This window comes from Rana temporaria, chromosome 4, assembly GCF_905171775.1.
Source record: "Rana temporaria chromosome 4, aRanTem1.1, whole genome shotgun sequence".
In the NCBI taxonomy this organism is placed as follows: domain Eukaryota; kingdom Metazoa; phylum Chordata; class Amphibia; order Anura; family Ranidae; genus Rana; species Rana temporaria.
The window spans coordinates 215906804-215929720 of record NC_053492.1 but is presented as its reverse complement, the minus strand read 5'-3'; the positions used below and the strand labels follow the sequence as shown (position 1 = coordinate 215929720).

General features: G+C 41.8%; 1 protein-coding gene across 5 annotated transcripts in view; it reads right to left on the bottom strand.

Annotated features, from left to right (window-relative positions):
• Positions 1 to 22917, bottom strand: part of LOC120936984 (muscular LMNA interacting protein) — a 255871-nt gene that overhangs the window by 113093 nt on the left and 119861 nt on the right. For all 5 annotated transcript variants that reach the window (XM_040349840.1, XM_040349836.1, XM_040349839.1 and 2 more), the window contains exon 5: positions 19517 to 19588. In XM_040349840.1, coding sequence (XP_040205774.1) covers positions 19517 to 19588 — 72 coding nt within the window. The remainder of the gene's footprint in view (positions 1 to 19516; positions 19589 to 22917) is intronic.

Genomic DNA, 22917 nt, shown 5'->3' with positions numbered 1-22917 from the left:
CGTCCCCTCCCCCATTCCTGTCCGGGCCAGACTGCATGCTTGGGATGAGGGCTTGATTTGGATCTGGGGGGGACCCCCGCGCCGAATCGGCGCGGGTTTAACCCCTCACGTTCCGGACCAAGCCTAAGAGCCTAATGTAGCCCTGAAGGGGGACCCGCGCCGATTTCAAGTTTGAAATTTGGCGCCGAGTTCCCCTTCAGGGCTGAAAACAGCTCGGAGATTCCCGTGCGTCGCGTCACGCAGCGCAATCACGGGTACGTCGCTTGGTATTTACCAAGATTTTCACGGCGTACTGACAAGGCGCACGGGAATCCCTGACTTTTCTCTCTGCGCATGCCCAGTATGCAAATGAACCTCCCGAGGTTCAGGCGCACTGTGCAAGCGTACGGGGATCTGTTTTCAAAAAACACTTTCCCTTTCAATTCGGCCCGCCAAACACTTTAAAACACATGTCACTTCACTTCCCCTGCATCCCCCCACCTCCCCCCCTAATAAACTCCCGCCCAAACCCCCGCAATTTACAGTTTAATGTGCCGTGCGCCAGGTCTGTACTGGTGCACAATGCACCCTCTCCTGGGCGCACGGAGCACATTAGTAACTAGGGAAATACACTGCACTAGCAGCGTATTTCTTTAGTAAATGGCCAAACGGCTGCTACTCCTGCTTTTACTCCATGAGTCATGGAGTAAAGGCTTGGTAAATCAGGCCCATAGTGTTCCTCCCAACTTGCTGCACCCATGATGGTTCCTGTGCTCTTCAGTTCCTCCAGAGAGCCCAGGACCACAGGAAACTGCTTTCTGAGAACAGGAGCAACTTGGGGAATATTGATTCTCTGATCCCTACTGTGACTAATGACCCCGGAAGCAATGTGTAATATGTCTGGGGCCACTGGTGTCATTCCTCAGCTAGTGTAACTGAGGATGCAGCTACTCAAACACAATTAGTGTTTGAATAGCTGTACATTGCCGCTACAGCATGGCTCGATTACTCCAGGAATCGCTCTCTCGAGTGCCCCCTGGCACAGCGCACACGGGAGTGTCCATGACAAATCAAGGATCATGGTAAATGGCCGCTGACAAAACAAACCAGCGTCATGTCTGATTCCTCTCTCCCCTCTCGGTACCGATCGGTACAGTGTGAGCGGAGAGGGGAGAAATCAGTTGCAGCAGCGCTGTGGCCTAGATCTGTTGTGCCCACAGAACTGCTCCTTGCCCATTGCGCCACATCCATCCATCCATGCTCAGCCATCCCTCAGTAATACTCAGCCAGCCATGCTCAGCCATCCCATCCACACTCAGCCATACCCAGTCATACTCAGCAGTACCCAGTCATACTCAGCAGTACCCAGTCATACTCAGCAGTACCCAGCCATACTCAGCAGTACCCAGCCATACACAGCAGTACCCAGCAGTACCCAGCCATACTCAGCAGTACCCAGCAGTACCCAGCCATACTCGACAGTACCAACCCATACTCGGCAGTTCCCAGCAGTACCCAGCCATACTCAGCAGTACCCAGCCATACTCAGCCATACCCAGACATACTCATCCATACCCAGCAGTACTCACCCATACTCAGCAGTACCCAGCTGTACTCAGCCGTACCCAGCCATACTTTGCCGTATCTGGCCATACTCAGCTGTATCCGGCCATACTCAGCCGTACCCAGCCGTACTCTGCCGTAATATGCCGTACCCAGCCGTACTCAGATGTACCCAACCCTACTCACCCGTACCCAGCCCTACTCAGCAGTACCCAGCCATACTCAGCCATACCCAGCCATACTCAGCAGTACCCAGCCATACTCGACCATGCTCGGCAATACCCAGCCATACCCAGCTGTACTCAGCCGTACCCAGATGTACTCAGCAGTACCCAGACGTACTCAGCCATCCACATTTATGGCTCAACCATGTTCAGCCATCCCCATTCATGTTCATCCATGCCACATCAGTTTTCATCCATGCCACATCCATGCCAGTGCCTCACAAAAGTGTAATTGGTAGTCAAATTAGATTTGAGAAATGTATGCCCCAAGAACACCTGACAGTGCCCCCTGCATGTTGGGTCTCTCTATGTGGCCAGGCTGTGGAAAATTGTTTTTAAATTTGTAGCACAAAAAAAATAAAACCCTGCAGTGAAATACCACAAAAAAAAAAGCTCTATTTGTGTGAAAAAAAAGGCCAAAAAATTCATATGAGTACCGTGTTGCATGATTGAGTAATTGTTATTCAAAATGTAAGAGCACAGAAAGCTGAACATTGGTCTGGTTAGGAAGTGGGTTTAAGTGCCCAGTTGTCAAGTGGTTAAACAGCAATAAGTATTTTTTGTAAAATGCAGGCTATTGCTAGTTTGAATTAGATCTAGTTAAGCCATTTCAGGTACAGTTCAAGTGAATTTCCTTGGTATATATTAAAATTGTGAAAACAAATCATGTAGCATTTGTTACTATTCAGTAAAACTGCTTTCACAATTACAGTAAATTAATAAATTGATAATATGAAATATATGTTTTTTCTGAATATGCAACTAAAAACGTTTTTCCATTTGTAACTTGGAGTGTTATATGACTTAATGAATTAAACACCAATGTATAACCATATGTGAGTAAACACAATATCTCTGGATTGGAAAAATATAGAAAAATATATATATGGAAAAATGACCCCTGTAGTGAATCACTCTGACATCATAAATATATGGTTAATACAATATCAGCAATGAAGTGAGCATCAGAAATTACTAGAGTGACTTGATCAATAGCAGAAATATATATTGTGAATCTGTGTCCAGTGAGGACAAAACGTGAGAAAGAGTCCAATGAGACATAAATTGAAAAGTTATATATATGTATAAAAAATTGGGCATGTGCACAGGTGAGTGAATAAAGGAGATCCTAATTGCAGGAAAAAAGTCCAAATTCCACAGGAAGCCAAGTAGGTGAAAAGGATGAAGTGCAAGGCTGCCATACACCACCACTACACTGAGATTTCCACTGGTGTGACACAGAATATTAAGGTACTCTTACCAGCAAAAGTGCGGTGACGTACAACACGTACAACGGCACTATAAAGGGGAAGTTCCAATGCGGATGACGCCACCCTTGGGGCTGCTTTAGCTGATTTCCTGTTAGTAAAAGACGATTTGCGCTTTTCTGTCTGTTACAGCGTGATGAATGTGCTTACTCCATTACGAATGGTAGTTTTACCAGAACGAGCGCTTCGTCTCATAACTTTCTTCTGAGCATGCGCGGGTTTTTAACATCGTTTTAACCCACACACGATAATTTTTTACAACCCGAAAAACGACATTGTTTAAAACGTCGTTAAAAAATGCAGCATGTTCGAAAAAAATGTTTTTGTTTTTCAGAACCCGAAAAATAATGTGAAGCCCACACACGATCATTTTAACCACTTCCCGACTGCCGCATGTAAATGTACGTCCACAGTATGGCACGTACAGGCACATGGGCGTTCATGTACGTCCTTGCTTTCTATCGGGTGGGGGGTCCGATCGAGACCCCCCCGCTACATGTGGCGGTCGGGTTCGCTCGGGGAGCGATCTGGGACGACGGCGCAGCTATTTTTTTATAGCCACTCCATCGCGATCGCTCCCCGGAGCTGAAGAACGGGGAGAGCCGTATGTAAACACGGCTTCCCCGTGCTTCACTGTGGCGGCGCATCGATCGTGTCATCCCCTTTATAGGGGAGACACAATCGATGACGTCAGTCCTACAGCCACACCCCCCTACAGTTGTAAACACACACTAGGTGCACCCTAACTCCTACAGCGCCCCCTGTGGTTAACTCCCAAACTGCAACTGTAATTTTCACAATAAAGAATGCAATTTAAATGCATTTTTTGCTGTAAAAATGACAATGGTCCCAAAAATGCGTCAAAATTGTCCGAAGTGTCCGCCATAATGTCGCAGTCACGAAAAAAATCGCTGATCGCCGCCATTAGTAGTAAAAATTTTTTTTTATAAAAATGCAATAAAACTATCCCCTATTTTGTAAACGCTATAAATTTTGCGCAAACCAATCGATAAACGCTTATTGCGATTTTTTTTACTAAAAATAGGTCGAAGAATATGTATCGGCCTAAACTGAGGGAAAAAAATGTTTTTATATATGTTTTTGGGGGATATTTATTATAACAAAAAGTAAAAAATATTGAATTTTTTTCAAAATTGTCGCTTTATTTTTGTTTATAGCGCAAAAACTAAAAACCGCAGAGGTGACCAAATACCACCAAAAGAAAGCTCTATTTGTGGGGAAAAAAAGGACGCCAATTTTGTTTGGGGGCCACGTCGCATGACCGCGCAATTGTCTGTTAAAGCGACGCAGTCCCGAACTGTAAAAACACCTTGGGTCTTTAGGCAGCATTTTGGTCCGGGGCTTAAGTGGTTAAATAAAAAAATTTTTAAACGTCGTTTTTTCATGCCGAAAAATGTTCGTGTGTACGCGGCATCAGTGCCTCCAGCTAAAGCCAGAAACCCTGATCATTGTGTTTTGATGGCAGGGAAGGCTCCACGCAGTAAGAACACAATAGCACAGCAGGTGTAGCACTTTTTTTCTATCTTTTTTAAACAATTTAAGAAAGCTTCATTGTAATTTTCTTTCAAGGTCAAATCAATATTATTATTATTGATTTATTGTCACAGGGCCCCTAAATGGCGTTCGGCTCATGGTGAGTAAGGGTGAGCCGAACAACCCCCGTCCCCCCGTTCGGTTCGCACCAGAACCTTCGAACGGACCGAACGTTCGCGCGAACATTTAGAACCCCATTGACGTCTATGGGACTCGAACGTTCGAATTCAAAAGTGCTCATTTTAAAGCCTAATATACAAGTTATTGTTGTAAAACATCTTTGAGAACCCGGGTCTTGCCCCAGGGAACATGTATCAATGGAAACAAAGTTTTAAAAACGGTTGTTTTTTCAGGAGCAGTGATTTTAATGATGCTTAAATAAAAAAATTTAAAAAATGAAAAATTCCTTTAAATATTGTACCTGCTGGGTGTCTATAGTATGCCTGTGAAAATGTCTTTGAAAACCCGGGTCTTGCCCCAGGGAACATGTATCAATGGCAAAAAATTTGGGCAAGACTCGGGTTCTCAAAGACGCTTTCACAGGCATACTATAGACACTCAGCAGGTACAATATTTAAAGGAATTTTTCATTTTTTTTTTTTAATTTAAGCATCATTAAAATCACTGCTCCTGAATAGAGTTAAGCGGACACCTGGATGTTCGGGTTTGGATCCAAACCCGAACTTTGAAAAAAAAGTTCAGGTTCGGGACCCGAACCCGACCCGAACTTTGACCCGAACCCGAACCCCATTCAAGTCAATGGGGACCCGGACTTTTGACTACTAAAATGTCTCTAAAAAACTAAGAGAAAGGGCTGGAGGGCTGCAACCGGCAGCAAAATATCGGGAAGAGCATGGCAAGTACTCTGGAAATAAATGTGGATAGGGAAATAACTTAAAATAACATAAAAAAAAATAAAAATAAAATCATTTTGACCTAGGAGGACGAGGTCCATATGTAGTAGGAGGTTGAGGTGGATGAGGTGGATGTGCCGGTGTAGGTGGAAGCGGCGGTGGAGGAGGAGGATGTAGCCAACACAGCAGGTTTTGGTTTTTAATTGATTTATTTTTTAAATTAGGGTAAACCCCAAAAGAGTGAGAAAGATCTAGGGTTGCTACCTCATCCCTTTAAACCTGAACACAGAGTAATTACACAGGTTCTGGGGCTAATTTAATGTCGATAAGGCACCAAATGAGTTTAATTAGCAGCACCATAATCAGCCAGAGAACCTGTGTAATTAATATGTTTTTGCTTTTAAAGGGATGAGATGGCAACCCTAGAAAGATCAGAAAAAAAAATGGCTGGGTAAGGCCGGCCCGGTGTCTATTCTGCACAAGGTACCGACAAGTCCTCTGGGATCCATGCCTGGTTCATTTTAATGAACGTGAGCTTGTCCACATTGGCTCTGGACAGGCGGCTGCGCTTGTCTGTGATAACGCCCCCTGCCGTGCTAAATACACGTTCAGACAATACACTGGCCGCAGGGCAGGCCAGCACCTCCAAGGCGTAAAGGGCAAGCTCAGGCCATGTGCCCAATTTGGAGACCCAGAAGTTTAAGGGGGCATAGCCGTCATTCAGTACGTGTGCACACATGGAAGAGAGGTGCAGTGAAACAGACCTACTAATGCACTTCCGGCGCCAGGTGGCTATATAACTGCTTCACCCTAGTGACAGTGAGGTGGGATAAGGACTATCAGTATATAAATAAAATTAATATGATAATATATAAAAACGACACCAAAAGAGTGAAATTGGTGTTGTTTAAAAAGAGCAGCTATTTAAAATTAAATGGAGACCATTTAAACGAATATAAAAAGTATCGGTGAACGTGAACTTGTGTTCAAACAGATAAAAACAGCGCTCAGAGTAGAAGAAATCTAACTCTAGTTAGAAAGGTGAAAGAAATCCTAATAATCAGTGATTTGAGGTAGGTGATGTAGGTATGTGCACACATACTGCTCCACCATGTTGCTGAAATGCTGCGTCCTGCTAAAATGTTCCATATCGGCTGGTGGTGCTGTTTGTTGTGGCATGCTGACAAAGCTTTTCCACATTTCGGCCATGCTAACCCTGCCTTCTGAGGTGCTGGCGGTGCCCCTGCTGCATTGGCGACCTCTTCCTCCTCCTCTGCCTTCGCCTTGTCCTTCCACTGTGCCCCCGCTGCCAGGTGGGAATTGCACCAGCAGCGCATCTACCAGCTTGCGCTTGTACTCGTGCATCTTGCAATCACGCTCCAGTGAGGGAATTAAGGACGGTACATTGTCCTTGTAACGGGGATCCAGCAGCGTGGCCACCAAGTAATCAGCACCTGTTAAAATGTGCGAAACACGCCGGTCGTTGCGGAGACACTGCAGCATGTAATCGCTCATGTGTGCCAGGCTGCCCAGAGGCAACTAAAATCTGTCCTCTGTGGGGGGTGTATCATCTGAGTCCTCTGTATCCCCCCAGCCACGCACCAGTGATGGCCATGAGCTGGTCTGGATGTCATCCTGCTGTGAACATGGTTCTTCCTCCTCCTCCATGTCTTCCTCCTCCTCATCCTCCACCGTGTCATCCTCCAGAACTGTGCCCTTGCTGGACAATTGTGTACCTGGCCTTTGTTGGTGCACGAACCCACCCTCGGAGCGACTTGTGAATGACTGCCCTGAAAGCCTTGGAAATGATCCCAATTCCTCCTCCTATAGGCAGAGATTCACCTATATATTTCTCTACATATAGCAAGAAGCAGGAACCTAGCCCTAAACAATGTGCTGCACAGACAGTATATCACAGGGGACAGGTAGAGTGCTGGTGAAATATGCAGAGATTCACCTATATATTTATCTACCTATAGCAAGAAGCAGGAACCTAGCCCTAAACAATGTACTGCACAGACAGTATATCACAGGGGACAGGTGGAGTGCTGGTGAAATAGGCAGAGATTCATCTATATATTTCTCTCCCTATAGCAAGAATCTGGAACCTCTCCCTAAACTATGTACTGGACACACACAGTATATCGCAGGTGACAGGTGCAATGCTGGTGAAATAGGCAGAGATTCACCTATATATTTCTCTCCCTATAGCAAGAATCTGGAACCTCTCCCTAAACTATGTACTGGACACACACAGTATTTCACAGGTGACAGGTGCAATGCTGGTGAAATAGGCAGAGAGTCACCTATATATTGCTGTCCCTATAGCAAATAGCTGGAACCTCTCCCTAAACTATGTACTGGACACACACAGTATATCACAGGTGACAGGTGCAGTGCTGGTGAAATAGGCAGAGAGTCACCTATATATTGCTGTCCCTATAGCAAATAGCTGTAACCTCTCCCTAAACAATGTACTGGACACACACACAGTATATCACAGGTGACAGGTGCAGTGCTGGTGAAATAGGCAGAGAGTCACCTATATATTGCTATCCCTATAGCAAATAGCTGGAACCTCTCCCTAAACTATGTACTGGACACACACAGTATATCACAGGTGACAGGTGCAGTGCTGGTGAAATAGGCAGAGAGTTACCTATATATTGCTGTCCCTATAGCAAATAGCTGGAACCTCTCCCTAAACAATGTACTGGACACACACAGTATATCACAGGTTACAGGTGCAGTGCTGGTGAAATAGGCAGATAGTCACCTATATATTGCTGTCCCTATAGCAAATAGCTGGAACCTCTCCCTAAACTATGTACTGGACACACACAGTATATCACAGGTGACAGGTGCAGTGCTGGTGAAATAGGCAGAGAGTCACCTATATATTGCTGTCCCTATAGCAAATAGCTGGAACCTCTCCCTAAACAATGTACTGGACACACACAGTATATCACAGGTTATAGGTGCAGTGCTGGTGAAATAGGCAGATAGTCACCTATATATTGCTGTCCCTATAGCAAATAGCTGGAACCTCTCCCTAAACTATGTACAGGACACACAGTATATCACAGGTGACAGGTGCAGTGCTGGTGAAATAGGCAGTGAGTCACCTATATATTGCTGTCTCTATAGCAAATAGCTGGAACCTCTCCCTAAACTATGTACTGGACACACACAGTATATCACAGGTGACAGGTGCAGTGCTGGTGAAATAGGCACAGAGTCACATATATATTGCTGTCCCTATAGCAAATAGCTGGAACCTCTCCCTAAACTATAAGATGCAGATCTCACAGAAATAAACAGTGCTTGTGTAGATTTCTGAAGCAGGATACACCTATCTGACACTGTCCCTCAATCAGAAGCAGCCCCTCCCTACACTAGCTAATGCAGAGTGACGACTGTGCTGTGTGCCTCTATCTGATATAGAGGCTGGTCACATGCTGGGTCACATTCTGCACTGGCCAATCACAGCCATGCCATTAGTAGGCATGGCTAGTAAAACAAATGGCGATTGGCTGCCGTGCAGCGTGCCATAAAATAGCCGAACTCCGAACCCGGACTTTTTCCAATTATTCGGGTTCGGGTTCGAGAACAAAAAAAAAACAAAGTCTGCACTGAACCCGAACTTTACAGTTCGGGTTCATTCAACCCTACTCCTGAATCTTTAGATGCAAACTACAACATGCAGCCAGCGAGTTGAGAAGCAGGATGAGGGGCAAAAAATTACTTCTCACCAGGCGGGGGCCTACAGTAATTTGGGGGGCCCTCCGCAGCTTTGCGGGGCCCTAAGCAGCTTGCATAGTGAGCCTATAGGGCGGATCGGCCCTGGACACAGGCAATAAACCATGTAAGAATACTGCAGCTAGCACAATCACCTGCCTGCCAGTAAATTAGGAAGAACTGATCTAGCTAAATTATACAGTGTATAAATATATGTACAACACCTGGGATGTATATATATCCTCTACACACTGTAACATTAACTGACTAGCCTGCCTGCTCTATCTACCTGCAAAAAATGACACTCTCTCTGTCCTCTCTTAACCACCGCAACACACTACACAAGGCCGACTTGCAGGCGGCTCTTTATAGTGTGGCACCCTGGCTTTTGCCAATTATGGCTCTCTGTTTTTTGCAAGCTGTGATTGGCCAAGCATGCAGGTCATAGTGCATGCTTGGCCAATCATCAGCCAGCGATGCCGCAGTGAATTATGGTCTGTGAAACGTAACTGGAATTTGGCGCGAACGACCCGTTATGTTCGTATTTCGCCGAACAATCGAACATACAATGTTCGAGTCGAACATGAGTTTGACTCGAATACGAAGCTCATCCCTAATAGTGAGGTGCCAACTCTGCCCATTTAGTAGTCCAGCAAATGCTGGTTGATTAACATTCATTTGTATATACTGCAACCTGAGGATATATATCATCACATGCTGTGTAACTAATGAACCTTTAAATTTTTACAGAAACCTCCCTAATTTGTTTTAATCTTTGAGCCTATGATGATGTTGTACAATCTAATTAACTTACAATATATGTGTGCAAATAAGCGAGATGTCAGTACACAAGTTACTCTATAACTTCATCATAATGTTATTCAGCCACTTTCACATGTGAATATATTCAATTTAGTAATATTTCACAAGCCCCTTATAGATTGTATTTAATATTCCTAAGTGGCTCTAAAATAATGCATATCAAGATAGGATAATAGTTCACAAACTCCAAACGGTAGAGTAATGCCCTGTACACACGATCGGTTCATCCGATGAAAACGGCCTGATGGATTTTTTCATCAGATATCCGATGAAGCCTGGACTTCATCAGTCTTGACTACACACCATCAGTTAAAAAAACGATCGCATCAGAACGCAGTGACGTAAAACACAAGATGTGCTGAGAAAAATGAAGTTCAATGCCTCCAAGCATGCGTCAACTTGATTCTGAGCATGCGTGGATTTTTAACCGATGGACGTGCCCACAGACGATCGGTTAGTCTGATGAAAACGGTCCATCGGACCGTTTTTATCAGACGAACCGAATCTTGTGTACGCGGCATAAGTTGTTGCTGGCTGTTAAATGATTGCATCCTGCATTTCTCAGCTTCACGATTGCTTGCAATTAAAGATGTAACCCCATGAAAAATAAACATCCTTCATCTAAAATTAGAAAAATATCCTTCATTTAAAATTGGACTAACATTGCACACAACCTGTCAATGATGAAAATTGTCCAGTGAAAGAAGACTTTAAGTGGGGAATTATAGTTTTCTTACTGAAAGCAATAAGGGCTCGGTGATGCATATCAAATTGCCTTATAAAATGCTGTAAGGAAAGTTCATACCGACTTCAAAGTATTACTTCTCTCCCCTGAAGTCACATCCCTTTCACAGCATAAGTAATCATTCAGCAGGGAGTTAATTTTACTTGGCGTGCTTGAAATAACTGTTCAGGATTGTCCAATACAGTACATCCTAAATAACAATCTCATGGCTTTGTAAGACCTTTGTCTTACCTGCATAACAAGCAGGCAGCCTGGCATGTTCGTTCTAAATCACATAGACAGGTTTCACCTCAGCAGTTTTAGTAAGATGTGTGCTGAACATGTAACAACTATCCACTTATGCTGGTTTTATATTAATTGCTTCTTGTTCCACACCTCACTTACATTAAATTGCACAAATAAAATAAGCATAACTGATCAAATTTAGCTAGCTATTTTCTTTTTTTCTAAACACCAAGACAATCTACAGGAAACCTCCCAACTCAACCCAGGTCCCAATTCTATCCCTGAGGTGCCAAACCAGCACATATACATCCAATAACACTCATATATATATATATATATATATATATATATATATATATATATATAATCTGGTCAAAATTCTTAATTCTGGAACTATTGTTAAGCCTCGTACACACGATCGGACATTTGTATGACCAAACTCACATCAGAATTCTGACGGAATTCCATCAGAGTAAAAGACAACATGTTGTCTAGCTAAACGCCAATGGAATTCATTGGAATTCCTTAGATGGGGCATACACACGGTCGGAATTTCCGATGGAAAAAGTCTGTCTGACTTTTTCCATCGGAAATTCCGATCGTGTATACGAGGCTTTAAGCTGCTGTTTTATAAAACTCAAAAAAATGGCCACCATAACAACTCTAAACTCCCTTTAATTCAAAATGACAAATCAACTGATAACATCTTAAATTGTTTGAAACCATCAAAGTTTAAACATATATCTGTCAGGATCTATGGTGAACGAAAGTGAACCACAACTGCGGAGAATGGGTTACATTTGGAAGTGGTACAGTTCTCTGTGCAGTATGACATTCAGTAGTGGACCCCAGGCATCACTCTTAATCTTAAGTCAAGAGTTTGGAGTTCATCACATAATCTGTCATTCTAGAGAGGGATCTTTTTAGAAGGTAGGCCTCAAGGTATTATTGCATACCTGCAAGCACTAAGTTAAAATGCATATGCAAACTTTTTGAGTACACAGGACAATAGGAGCTACATGAAGTATAACAAATGTCATGCACATAGCTTAAGCATGCAGGGTTTTTTATGGTAACAGTTAGAGAAAGTCACTTGATAGTTGTATGAATCTTCAGTATTTATCTCCAGTTATGAAGTAAATTAACCCAGCTGGTGACAATATATATGCTTCCATAGTACTTATGCAGTATAAAGTAAGACAAGTTATATGATAGTAGTATGAATCCACAATAACTATCTTCAACTATGAAAGTAGATTAATGGCACCTGATATCAACATATGCATCCAAGGTAATTATATGCAGTATGAAAGTAAGGCAAGTCACACGCATGAAACTTATGTAGTCAGGGGTACTTATCGCTTCCCGGAAGATAGGTGCTTCTGCTGGCAGAGCTGTTTGTGGTCTGGAAAAGCTTTAGAGAATCTGGAGTCAGGTCCAGAGGATGAGTGAGAAGGCCTCCACAGCAGAGTAGTGTGATGATGGTAGCGTGGATCCGGGATTCAGTGCATTGATGGTAGCGTGGATCCTTAATTCAGTGTGTTGATGGTAGCGTGGAACCGGTATTCACTGGGCTATGGCTAACAATAAAGGAACGGCGCATATCTGCCCCAGAACTGGCTTTAAAGGATCAGGAAATGCGGATGAGAGGAGCCGCACATTGCGCTCGGCACTTCCGCGTTCCAGCATGGAACGCAGCGGCGCCAGACGTTGACATCATTGCGCGATCGCCGGATGCGTTCCAACATGGAATGCAAACAGTGAAAGCGGCAGACGTCGCTTACAATATCTCTCACCTCTACATGTCTATAAATAGGGGAACCTCTACACGTATACATACCTCGTTTCTTACTCCTTCTAATTTGACAATAGAAGAAGTTTTACATCTAGTACATCTAGTTACATCTAGTAAGTGAACACATCTAGGAAATCTAAACAAAGGCTGAAAGATCCTGGATTTAAAGTAAGTGAGGTGAGCCCTTTTAGCCTCTCTCCACCCTTAGTGGAAGTGCACAAGGAAAGTCAAGATGACCGAGAATGGCTGAGAGTCAAACTGGCAGACTTATGCCGCGTACACACGATCATTTTTCGGCATGAAAAAAACGTTGTTTTTAAAAAATGTCATTTAAAATGATCGTGTGTGGGCTTCACATCATTTTTCGGGTTCTGAAAAACGACAAAAAAAAATTCGAACATGCTGCATTTTTTAACGACGTTTTAAACTATGTCGTTTTTCGGGTTGTAAAAAATGATCGTGTGTGGGCTAAAATGACTTTAAAAACCTGCGCATGCTCAGAAGCAAGTTATGAGATGGGAGCGCTCGTTCTGGTAAAACTAACTTTCATAATGGAGTAAGCACATTCATCACGCTGTAACAGACAGAAAAGCGTGAATCGTCTTTTACTAACACAGAATCAGCTAAAGCAGCCCCAAGGGTGGCGTCATCTACATGGAACTTCCCCTTTATAGTGCCGTCGTACTTGTTGTACGTCACCGTGCTTTGCTAGAGCATTTTTTTAAACGATGGTGTGTGGGCAACGTTGTTTTAATGATGAAGTTGGAAAAACTTTTTTCTACATGCCGAAAAACGTAGTTTTTTTCATGCTGAAAAATTATCGTGTGTACGCGGCATAAGAAGATCGGTCACAATGTTAAATTGAGGGGAATTCCAGAGAGTATATGCTCAAAATTGAATACATGTCTTACTGCCTGATCTGGACAAAATGGAGGTGGTCTTTGATCGTATCCATCGCATCCCTAAACCATCCTTAATTCCTGAAGATCTATCCAGGGATGTGGTGCTGATGAGAGCCCATTTGTTCATGTCAAGGAGATGTTATTGGACAAAACCAGATCTCTAGGTAAACTTCCAGCTCTATATGCCTCTATTTAATTGTTTACCGAACTTTCACAGTATTCACTGCAAAAACGGAAGCAATTGAACTTGACCAAGGCATAAAGGAATCATAGAATTGTCCACTGTTGGTGCCCCACTGCTCTTTCAGTCACTAAGGATGGCAAATCTCATCTTATCACATCCTTACATTCGGGGTTACATCTTCTCCAAACATGAAATATAATTTCTGATGTCCAGGAAACCTCCAACAACGACCATTTTCCTGCTAGAGTGGAAGATAACTGACAGGTGGTATCCCATAAAGGAAAGCGCAATGCTCTGTGACTACTAGGGATGAGCCGAACACCCCCCCGTTCGGTTCGCACCAGAACCTTTGAACGGGCCGACCGTTCGCGCGAACATTTAGAACCCCATTGATGTCTATTGGACTCGAACGTTCAAAGTACTCATTTTAAAGCCTAATATGCAAGTTATTGTCGTAAAACATCTTTGAGAACCCGGGTCTTGCCCTAGGGAACATGTATCAATGTAAAAAAAGTTTTAAAAACGGTCGTTTTTTCTGGAGCAGTGATTTTAATGATGCTTAAAGTGAAAAAAAAAAAGAAAAATTCCTTTAAATATCGTACCTGCTGGGTGTCTATGTATGCCTGTGAAGTGGCACATGTTTAGAACTGTCCCTGCACAAAATGAGATTACTATAAGTAGCTTTAGGTGCACACTGCAGAGGATACAGGCAGTACACACCACGTAGCTTTAGGTGCACACTGCAGAGGACACAAGCAGTACACACCACGTAGCTTTAGGTGCACACTGCAGAGGACACAGGCAGTACACACCACGTAGCTTTAGGTGCACACTGCAGAGGACATGGGCAGTACACACCACGTAGCTTTAGGTGCACACTTCAGAGGACACGGGCAGTACACACACCACGTAGCTTTAGGTGCACACTGCAGAGAACACAGGCAGTACACACCACGTAGCTTTAGGTGCACACTGCAGAGGACATAGGCAGTACACACCATGTAGCTTTGGGTGCACACTGCAGAGGACACAGGCAGTACCCACCACGTAGCTTTAGGTACACACTGCAGATGACACGGGCAGTACACACACCACGTAGCTTTAGGTGCACACTGCAGAGGACACAGGCAGTACACACCACGTAGCTTTAGGTGCACACTGCAGAGGACACAGGCAGTACACACCACGTGAGAATACTGCAGCTAGCACAATCACCTGCCTGCCAGTAAATTAGGAAGTGCAGATCTAGCTAAACTATGCAGTGTATAAATATATATACAACACCTGGGATGCATATATATCCTCTACACACTGTAACTTTAACTGACTAGCCTGCCTGCTCTATCTACCTATTAAAAATGACACTCTCTCTCTCTCTCTCTCTCTCTCTCTCTCTCTCTCTCTCTTTTAACCACCGCAACACACTACACAAGGCTGACCTGCAGGTGGCCTGTTATAGTGTGGGGCATGTATTAAACCCCCTCAGCCATAATTGGCCAAAGCCACCCTGGCTTTGGCCAATTATGGCTCTCCGTTTTTTGCAAGATGTGATTGGCCAAGCATGCGGGTCATAGTGCATGCTTGGCCAATCATCAGCCAGCAATGCACTGCGATGCTGCAGTGAATTATGGGCCGTGAAACGCAATTTGAATTTGGCGCGAACGGCCCAAAACTTTCGTAATTCGATGAACGATCGAACATACGATGTTCGAGTCGAACATGAGTTTGACTCAAATACGAAGCTCATCCCTAGTGACTACTATTCAAATCACTAATGCATTATGATAGTCCTACCCCATCCTGGAATGCCTAAAGTGCCAAGTTTGTTATATTTTGTCAAAGTGAACTTGTTCTCCTACCACTGGTTGCAGATGGCATTTGCACGTGGCTTCTCAAAAGCCTTTTTTTAATTACATGCAAGGATTTTTTTGTGGTTTATCTTTTTACTCTTTCAACTTTTTTGTTAAGGAGTAATTTTAATTTTTTTACCTGTGCCTTTTGTTACATTTTTGAAAGTTTACAAGATACTGATGTTTACTTATCTTCAGCCCAACCCTTTGCTTTACCGCAGAGACTTGGCTTCTGTATAAGTACCCAACTGCAAGCCCAGATATGTCTGGTATATGCTGTGTTACCCTATCACAACGATGGGTCTTAAAATCTAGTCTTTGAACCCAAAGGTCTTGAACCACCCAGCGTTCATTGTGGCGTGAAGCACTTGACCAGCAAAGTGACATAATCTGTATCCAGGAGACTCATGTCATCAAGACTCAGCACCAAACTGCTCCCACTGCAACTCTCCTCATGTATATCAAGCAAACATACCTGTCAAAAAAGCTATCAGAGACACTGTGGACTTCCATTTTCATGACTCTGTCCTAGATCCAGTGGGCCGCTATATAATCTGCTCCATAAACAGCACATAATATACCTTGGTAAATGTGTATGTACCAAATTTGCATCAACTTGCCTTTCTCCGAAAACTACAGAAAAAAGTATCTAAATTGCAGCAAGGCCTCTTAATCTTCTGCAGGGACTTCAATGTAGTGCCTGATTGTAGTATGGACTCAACAGCTGGGAAAACCCCACAGTCCATATGCTTGCAACCATTTTTAAATAAGCACAATCTGTATGATGCTTGGAGATGCCATCATGAGAATGAAAGGGAATACACTTTCCTTTTAGCCTGACACGGTATATATTCCAGGATTGATTTATTTCTAGTGGATAAAGAACTACTTCTTCAGGTCTCCAAAACCGAAATCCATGAAATCAGCTGGTCAGACCACGCACCTATATTGTTTGGTTTGCACAAAACTTATCGCGTCTACAAACTACGGGATAGATTACGAGACTTTAAATTTTTTGGGGGGGTTTTAGCGGAACTGCGACATTGCGTCTGATAAATCTGACCCTAAATGACACTTTTTGGGGGAGGACCAGTGACATTATTACATTGCTCAGTGCTATAAAAATGCATTGATCAATGTAAAAATTACACTGGCAGAGAAGGGGTTAGCACTAGGAGCGATCAAAGGGTTATGTGTGTTCCCTAGGTGTGTTCTAAATGTAGGTTGGATGGGCTGCCTGGGACATGACAGATCCCCGTCATGTCTCCTGTCAGAATGGGGATCCGCCTTGTTTGCAAAGGCAGATCCACATTGTGCCTCTGTACTTGGTGATCGCTGGTTGCCGGCGGACATCGAGTCTGCCCGACCCAAGAGCATGCTCCCGCAGCGTGTGGTGTGGGCGGCAAGCACCCGCCCGCTATCGCGCCTTCGCCAGAGCCATACAGCTACGCCGATTTGCGCAGGACAAGCGACCTGCCACCATATAAGATAGATAGATAAGATCGTATTTGTCATTGTAGATGTCATTGTAGAAAACAAATTCACAATTCACAAATTATATTTCTACTGCACACATTATTCATACATCACAATTATCAACCATGCATTTACCACACAGGATTTAATTATACCAAAAAATATATAAAAGCGTCCCCGTATTATAAAAGTATAAAAAATTTCCTCATTTTAAAAACGAAACAAGACAATAAACTAAAGCCCTGTACACATGGGCCAGAATCTCATCAGGAAAAAAAACGTTGTTTTTCCTGACGAGATTCTTGGCAAGAATATCTTGCCGCCTGAGTGTACAGACACTCCTTTCAAAAGAACCACGGTTATTTTGAAAGGCAATAATGCAGTTACGTCATTGTGTATGACGAGCTTGCGCTCATCACATTCGACGCCGTCACCGCCATCTTGCTGCACCCTACCTATGCCTAGGAAGCTACCGCGTATGCGTCAAAGTCATTTCGAGCATGCGTGGGTTTCCACGGCGACAGGTAAGTATACACACACTCGGGTTTCTGGCAGGAAAACACTGCCGAGAATCACGACGAGAAAATAGAGAGCAGGTTCTCTATTTTTCTCGTCTAGATTCTGGGCAGTTTTCTTGATGAGAAACCGGAAAGCCTCGTACACATGCTCAGTTTACTCGGTAAGAAAGCTCTGCCAGCAGTTTTCTTGCTGGTTCTTGCCGAGAAAACCGAGCGTGTGTACGAGGCTTAAGACTATGTGACCTCTTTCATTTCATTCCTGCATTGATAGCCTTAAAGTGGTTGTAAACCCTTATAGACCACTTTAACCCACTGGTAAGCCTAGATTAAGGCTTACCTGTAGGTGCAACAAATATCTCCTAAACCTACACGGTTTAGGAGATATTTGCAGAAAAGACTGCACCGATGTCCACGGCGCAGGCGCACTGAGTGTGCCGTTAGTGAAGGCGATCGTGCCATCACTGATGTGCATGCTGTGATTGGCCGGAGACGCTATACCCGGAAGTCACACTGGGTATCATGTCGGCGGCGAGGAACGAGAGTCACTTCGGGGGCTTCAATCTTAGGTAAGTAATTCATAATGCATAGCATACTACCTCATTATGCCCTTCTCTTGCAGGGTTTTTTAAAAAACATTTTTTAGAGGGTTTACTTCCTCTTAAACAGCCCTGGGAAAGAAGCTCTCTAAATCTATTTGTCCTTGTTTTAATTATCCTAAAACGTTTCCCAGATGGCAATAATTCAAAGAAATAACGACAGCGGCTGGTCGGCTAGTGGTTAAGCTTTTACATTTAGCAGGAATTTTGTAAAATTTGCTGTATTTGTATCTGCTAATAATGAATTAAGTGTATTTTTTGCAAAACATATTGTTTCATAAATATTTGCGCAAATATCGCTGTGCCTTTAAAATCAGCAGCACCTTTTTTATTCTACTGCATGTGCTTTCAGAAAATATATGTTTTGGGGGGGGGGGGGGGGGGTCTTTTACAAACTCTGAAAGCTGTAAGTAAAAAATTAAAACCTCCAGGCTTTTAGAGAAATGTTTCCGTACGTTTGATTTTCACCATTTTTCAAAAAGGCTCAATTTCAAATTTACAAATATTTGTTATTTTTCAACTCAATACAGGTTAAACTTTTATATTTAGTAGGAATTTAGCAGGAATTTTATAAAATTTGCTGTGTTTGTATCTTCTAATAATGATTTTAGTGTATTTTAAGCAAATACATTGTTTTAATAAATATTTGTGCAATTTTTTTTATTCACTGGTCCTGTTATTTCAGAAAATATTTGCTTTGAGGGGCCTTTTTGAAACTCTGAAAACTGTAAGGGAAAAATTAAAACCTCCACATTTTTAGAGACAGTTGTTTATTTAAATTTTTTTGTATGTTTGATTTTCACCATTTCACAAAAACGCACAATTTAAAATGTACAAATATTTGATATTTATTAGCTTAATACAGGTAAAGCTTTTTAATTTAGTAGGAATTTTGTAAAATTTGCTGTGTTTGTATTTGCTAATCATGATTTTAGTGTATTTTAAGCAAAAATATTGGTTTTGATAAACACTTGCACAAATATTGTGGAACCTTTAAAATTACCTTCTTTTTATTCTACAGGTCACAGGCTTTCAGAAAATGTATGGTTTGGAGGTTAAAAGTGAAGCACAGGGCCTGGCAGAGAAAATATTAAAACCAATAAAGGTCCTTCCACCCCTTATAATAAAATATATACATGTCTGTATTACAAGTACTTGAAATAAATAAATACATTAACAAAATTTCAATAAATGTCAATCTAAGACTTGAAGCTCTCACTAACCTTTTGATCTCGAAGTAATGTATTTGTAGGAATTGCAGCAAAAGATTTGTAACTTGACTTGATCTTGTATGACTAAAAGAAACAAAATTATGTAGGGTTATTCAATTTTTTTACCCTCAGTCATTTCTTTTATATTGTTTTGAGTGTTAATCCGCAATGTGGTTGTCTTGGTTTATAAAAAATATGATATGATAATGTAAAAATTATTTTTACTTACATAATGAATGTTGATTCCAGTTAGTCACTTCAATGTCCTTCTACTGTATTAAAGGCCAGTAAATACCCCACATCACAAAGCACCATAGCACATTATTATTAAAATGTGTCCTAAACATTTGTTGTTCTTTACTTAATTGGGTAGACAGCAAGTTTTAACTGTGGTATTCCGCTTTGTAATGTGAGATGTAATGTAGTTATGGTTATGGGAACAACTCCTTGTGCACTGGCCATGTTCCTGAACCATTCAGTCCTTCTATGTTTTTTTGTATATGCACACATTAAAAAAAAATACAAACAAACAGGTTTATACTTACCTGCTCTGTGCACTGGATTTTCAAAGAGAGGCCCCAAGCCTTCTCTTCTCGGGTCACTCGCCAGTGTATCTGGCTCCATCTTTTTGGCGAGTGCCCCCATAGGAAAACTCTTCCTATGGATCCACTTATGTGGGCACACTCATGAGCCTCTCTGTCTGTGTCTATGGATGTCCCACTCCCTGCTACTTTTGTTGTTGGCTTTAATTAACAGCAGAAGGGAGGACAATGGCTCCCACTGCTTCAGCAAAGCCTGTGAGAGCAGAAATGAAGGGGAGGGCCACTGTAGGGCACCACAATGCTAGATTGAATGAGGGCTCTGATAAGTGTAAGGAGGGGGAGGGGAATACTACTACTTAAACATTTTTTTATCTTAATACAAGGTAAAAAATGTTTAGGCTTTATAACCACTTTAAACCTAAATTACAAATCCCTCAATCAGCCTGTAAATATACCACCATGTACATTTTTCACACTGTACATGTTATTTAATAAAGCAAATCACACTGAGGATATAAACATGTAATTTTCCATAGCTTACAATTGGGGTAAATTATGTGAATACAGTAAGGTGAAATCAGATTTTCCCATACTAATATTTGTACTTGCTAAATTAACCCTAGGATTTGTTTTGTAAGAACTGTATAATTCCTTTAAATAATTCCTTTAAATAATTCCTTTAAAGTATATGTAAATGGTAGCAGATTGGATGAGTGAGTGAAAGGGAAGTTGATGAGTAATGCGTGAGTCAGGAATGAAGATTTAACTGGAACATTAGATCCACCCACATGACCCTAACCCCCACCCACCTCTTACCAAAGACTCTAATATTTTAGTAATCCTTCTTTCAAATGGGGGTGGGAAGAATGGGAGATGGGAGATGGGAGGGGGTCTATGCAGGGATGCCTGTTTTGTTGTATTTTGTATAAATAAGAGAAAGACTTTAATAAAGAAAAAAAGTATATGTAAACAGAAGAAGAAAAAATATACATATACATAAAATATATACATTTCAGCTTACCAGTCCTTGTGGGGGTGGCTTTAATAGCTTTACATTTCTGATATAAGACAATACATTTAAAAAATACAGAAACTACTTTTTGATCCTGCCAGAAATGCAGAAATACAGGGTCCTTGTACCTCTGTAAACCTAATGTCATCTATCTTCAAACTACCTTCTGTAAACTACATATTCCCTTACCTCCTATATAATTAAAATCAAGAGAGGAGGGCGTGTTTGGAGTCCTAATCAGGAAAACAGCCTGGGGTGAAAATGCTGATTCTGTTAAATACAGCATATACTGTACTATACTGTATAGTAATTCAATTAGCATTGTCTCACTAGGTGTGTTACTTGTGTTACCTAGTGTGTTACACTAGGTGAAAATTAAGAAGAAAACAGGAAAAAAAATGCAACCACCACCTAAATATGCAATAAACAATTTCATTTTTCTTTTGGGTTAAGATTCCAAAAGATATATATTTAATTTCATCCTTTCATCCTACACATTGTATCTTTTTACTTTTTATGGCAATATTCAAAATATAGTACAACAATTTGCTATAAACTATAGAAATACATTCATATTGTTGGGTTTCCCCTAAGGTTTTGAAAAATAACCACGTTTTAAAATGTTGTCACATTACTGGTGAATTTGAGAATTATTTATAGAAAAATGATATTTCAATGTATCTGTATTGGATGTGCATGAGTCTCTTTTGTATGGTAATCTGTATTTTTAGATAAACATAATTCTCTACTGTTCTTGATATCCAGAATGTTAAACACTATCATACATAGTTAAAATAGTATTTAGATAGATAGATAGATAGATAGATAGATAGATAGATAGATAGATAGATAGATAGATAGATAGATAGATAGATAGATAGATAGATAGATAGATACATGCATACACATACATACATATTTAGAGTTTGCAGTTTTGAACTCTATCATGTACAACCCAGATAAGATTGTTATTGACAGTAAGTAGATTCGCTGTAAGTAAATTGTCATTAAGCTGATTCACTCTTGTTTACTGAGCTCATTCCTTTTCTACTTTTAAAATGCAATTTAAAAAAAAAAAGAATTTCCTCAACTGAAAGACGAGACCTACCTTGTAATACTCTCCTTAATGACCCCTTTCCATTTGACCAATTATTGAGCGATTACTGTAAATTATAACAGTGTGGTTTTATCTCCTGCTATGTGCATGGACTATCAACATCTGCCTTGACACATATAATGACAGTATAGTATTTGGACTATTGTGGCTATAAACACTGGGGTATATGTCCTTATTGATCTGAGGAAGTCCCTTGGATCAGTGGTGAAATGTCTCAATGTGTTACTACTACCTGATAGTGGTCTTCCTAGGAGAGTCTGCTAACTAGTAGGTGTCTTCCTCTGGTCATTACTGCCTCTTTGACATTTTGGTGTGAGACAATTTTTCACAATCTCATTGAGATTTTTTACAATCTCATTGAGTCATGTGCTTCAGCATTTTGCTAGTTAGTCTCTAACTTGCTAAAGCCTATGCTCTATACCTCCTTCTTCTTGAATCATGCATTATTGTGACTTTTAGACAGAGCCCTGAACCCTACCTAGTCTTGTCATGTTGTTATCTTGTGTATTGTAATTTGTCCTGGTACTTTGTAGCACAGTGGCTAAGTGGTTTGCACTTTCACCTAGCAGCACTGGTGTCTGCCTGTCTGGAGTTTGCATGTTCTCTCTGTGCCAGTGTGGCTATCCTTCGGGTACTCCAATTTCCCCCCACGCTCCAAAGACATGCTGGCAGGTTAATTGGCACCTGTCTAAGTTGGCCCTAGTATGTGTCTGTATGAATGTGAGAACCTGTGCGAACCTTA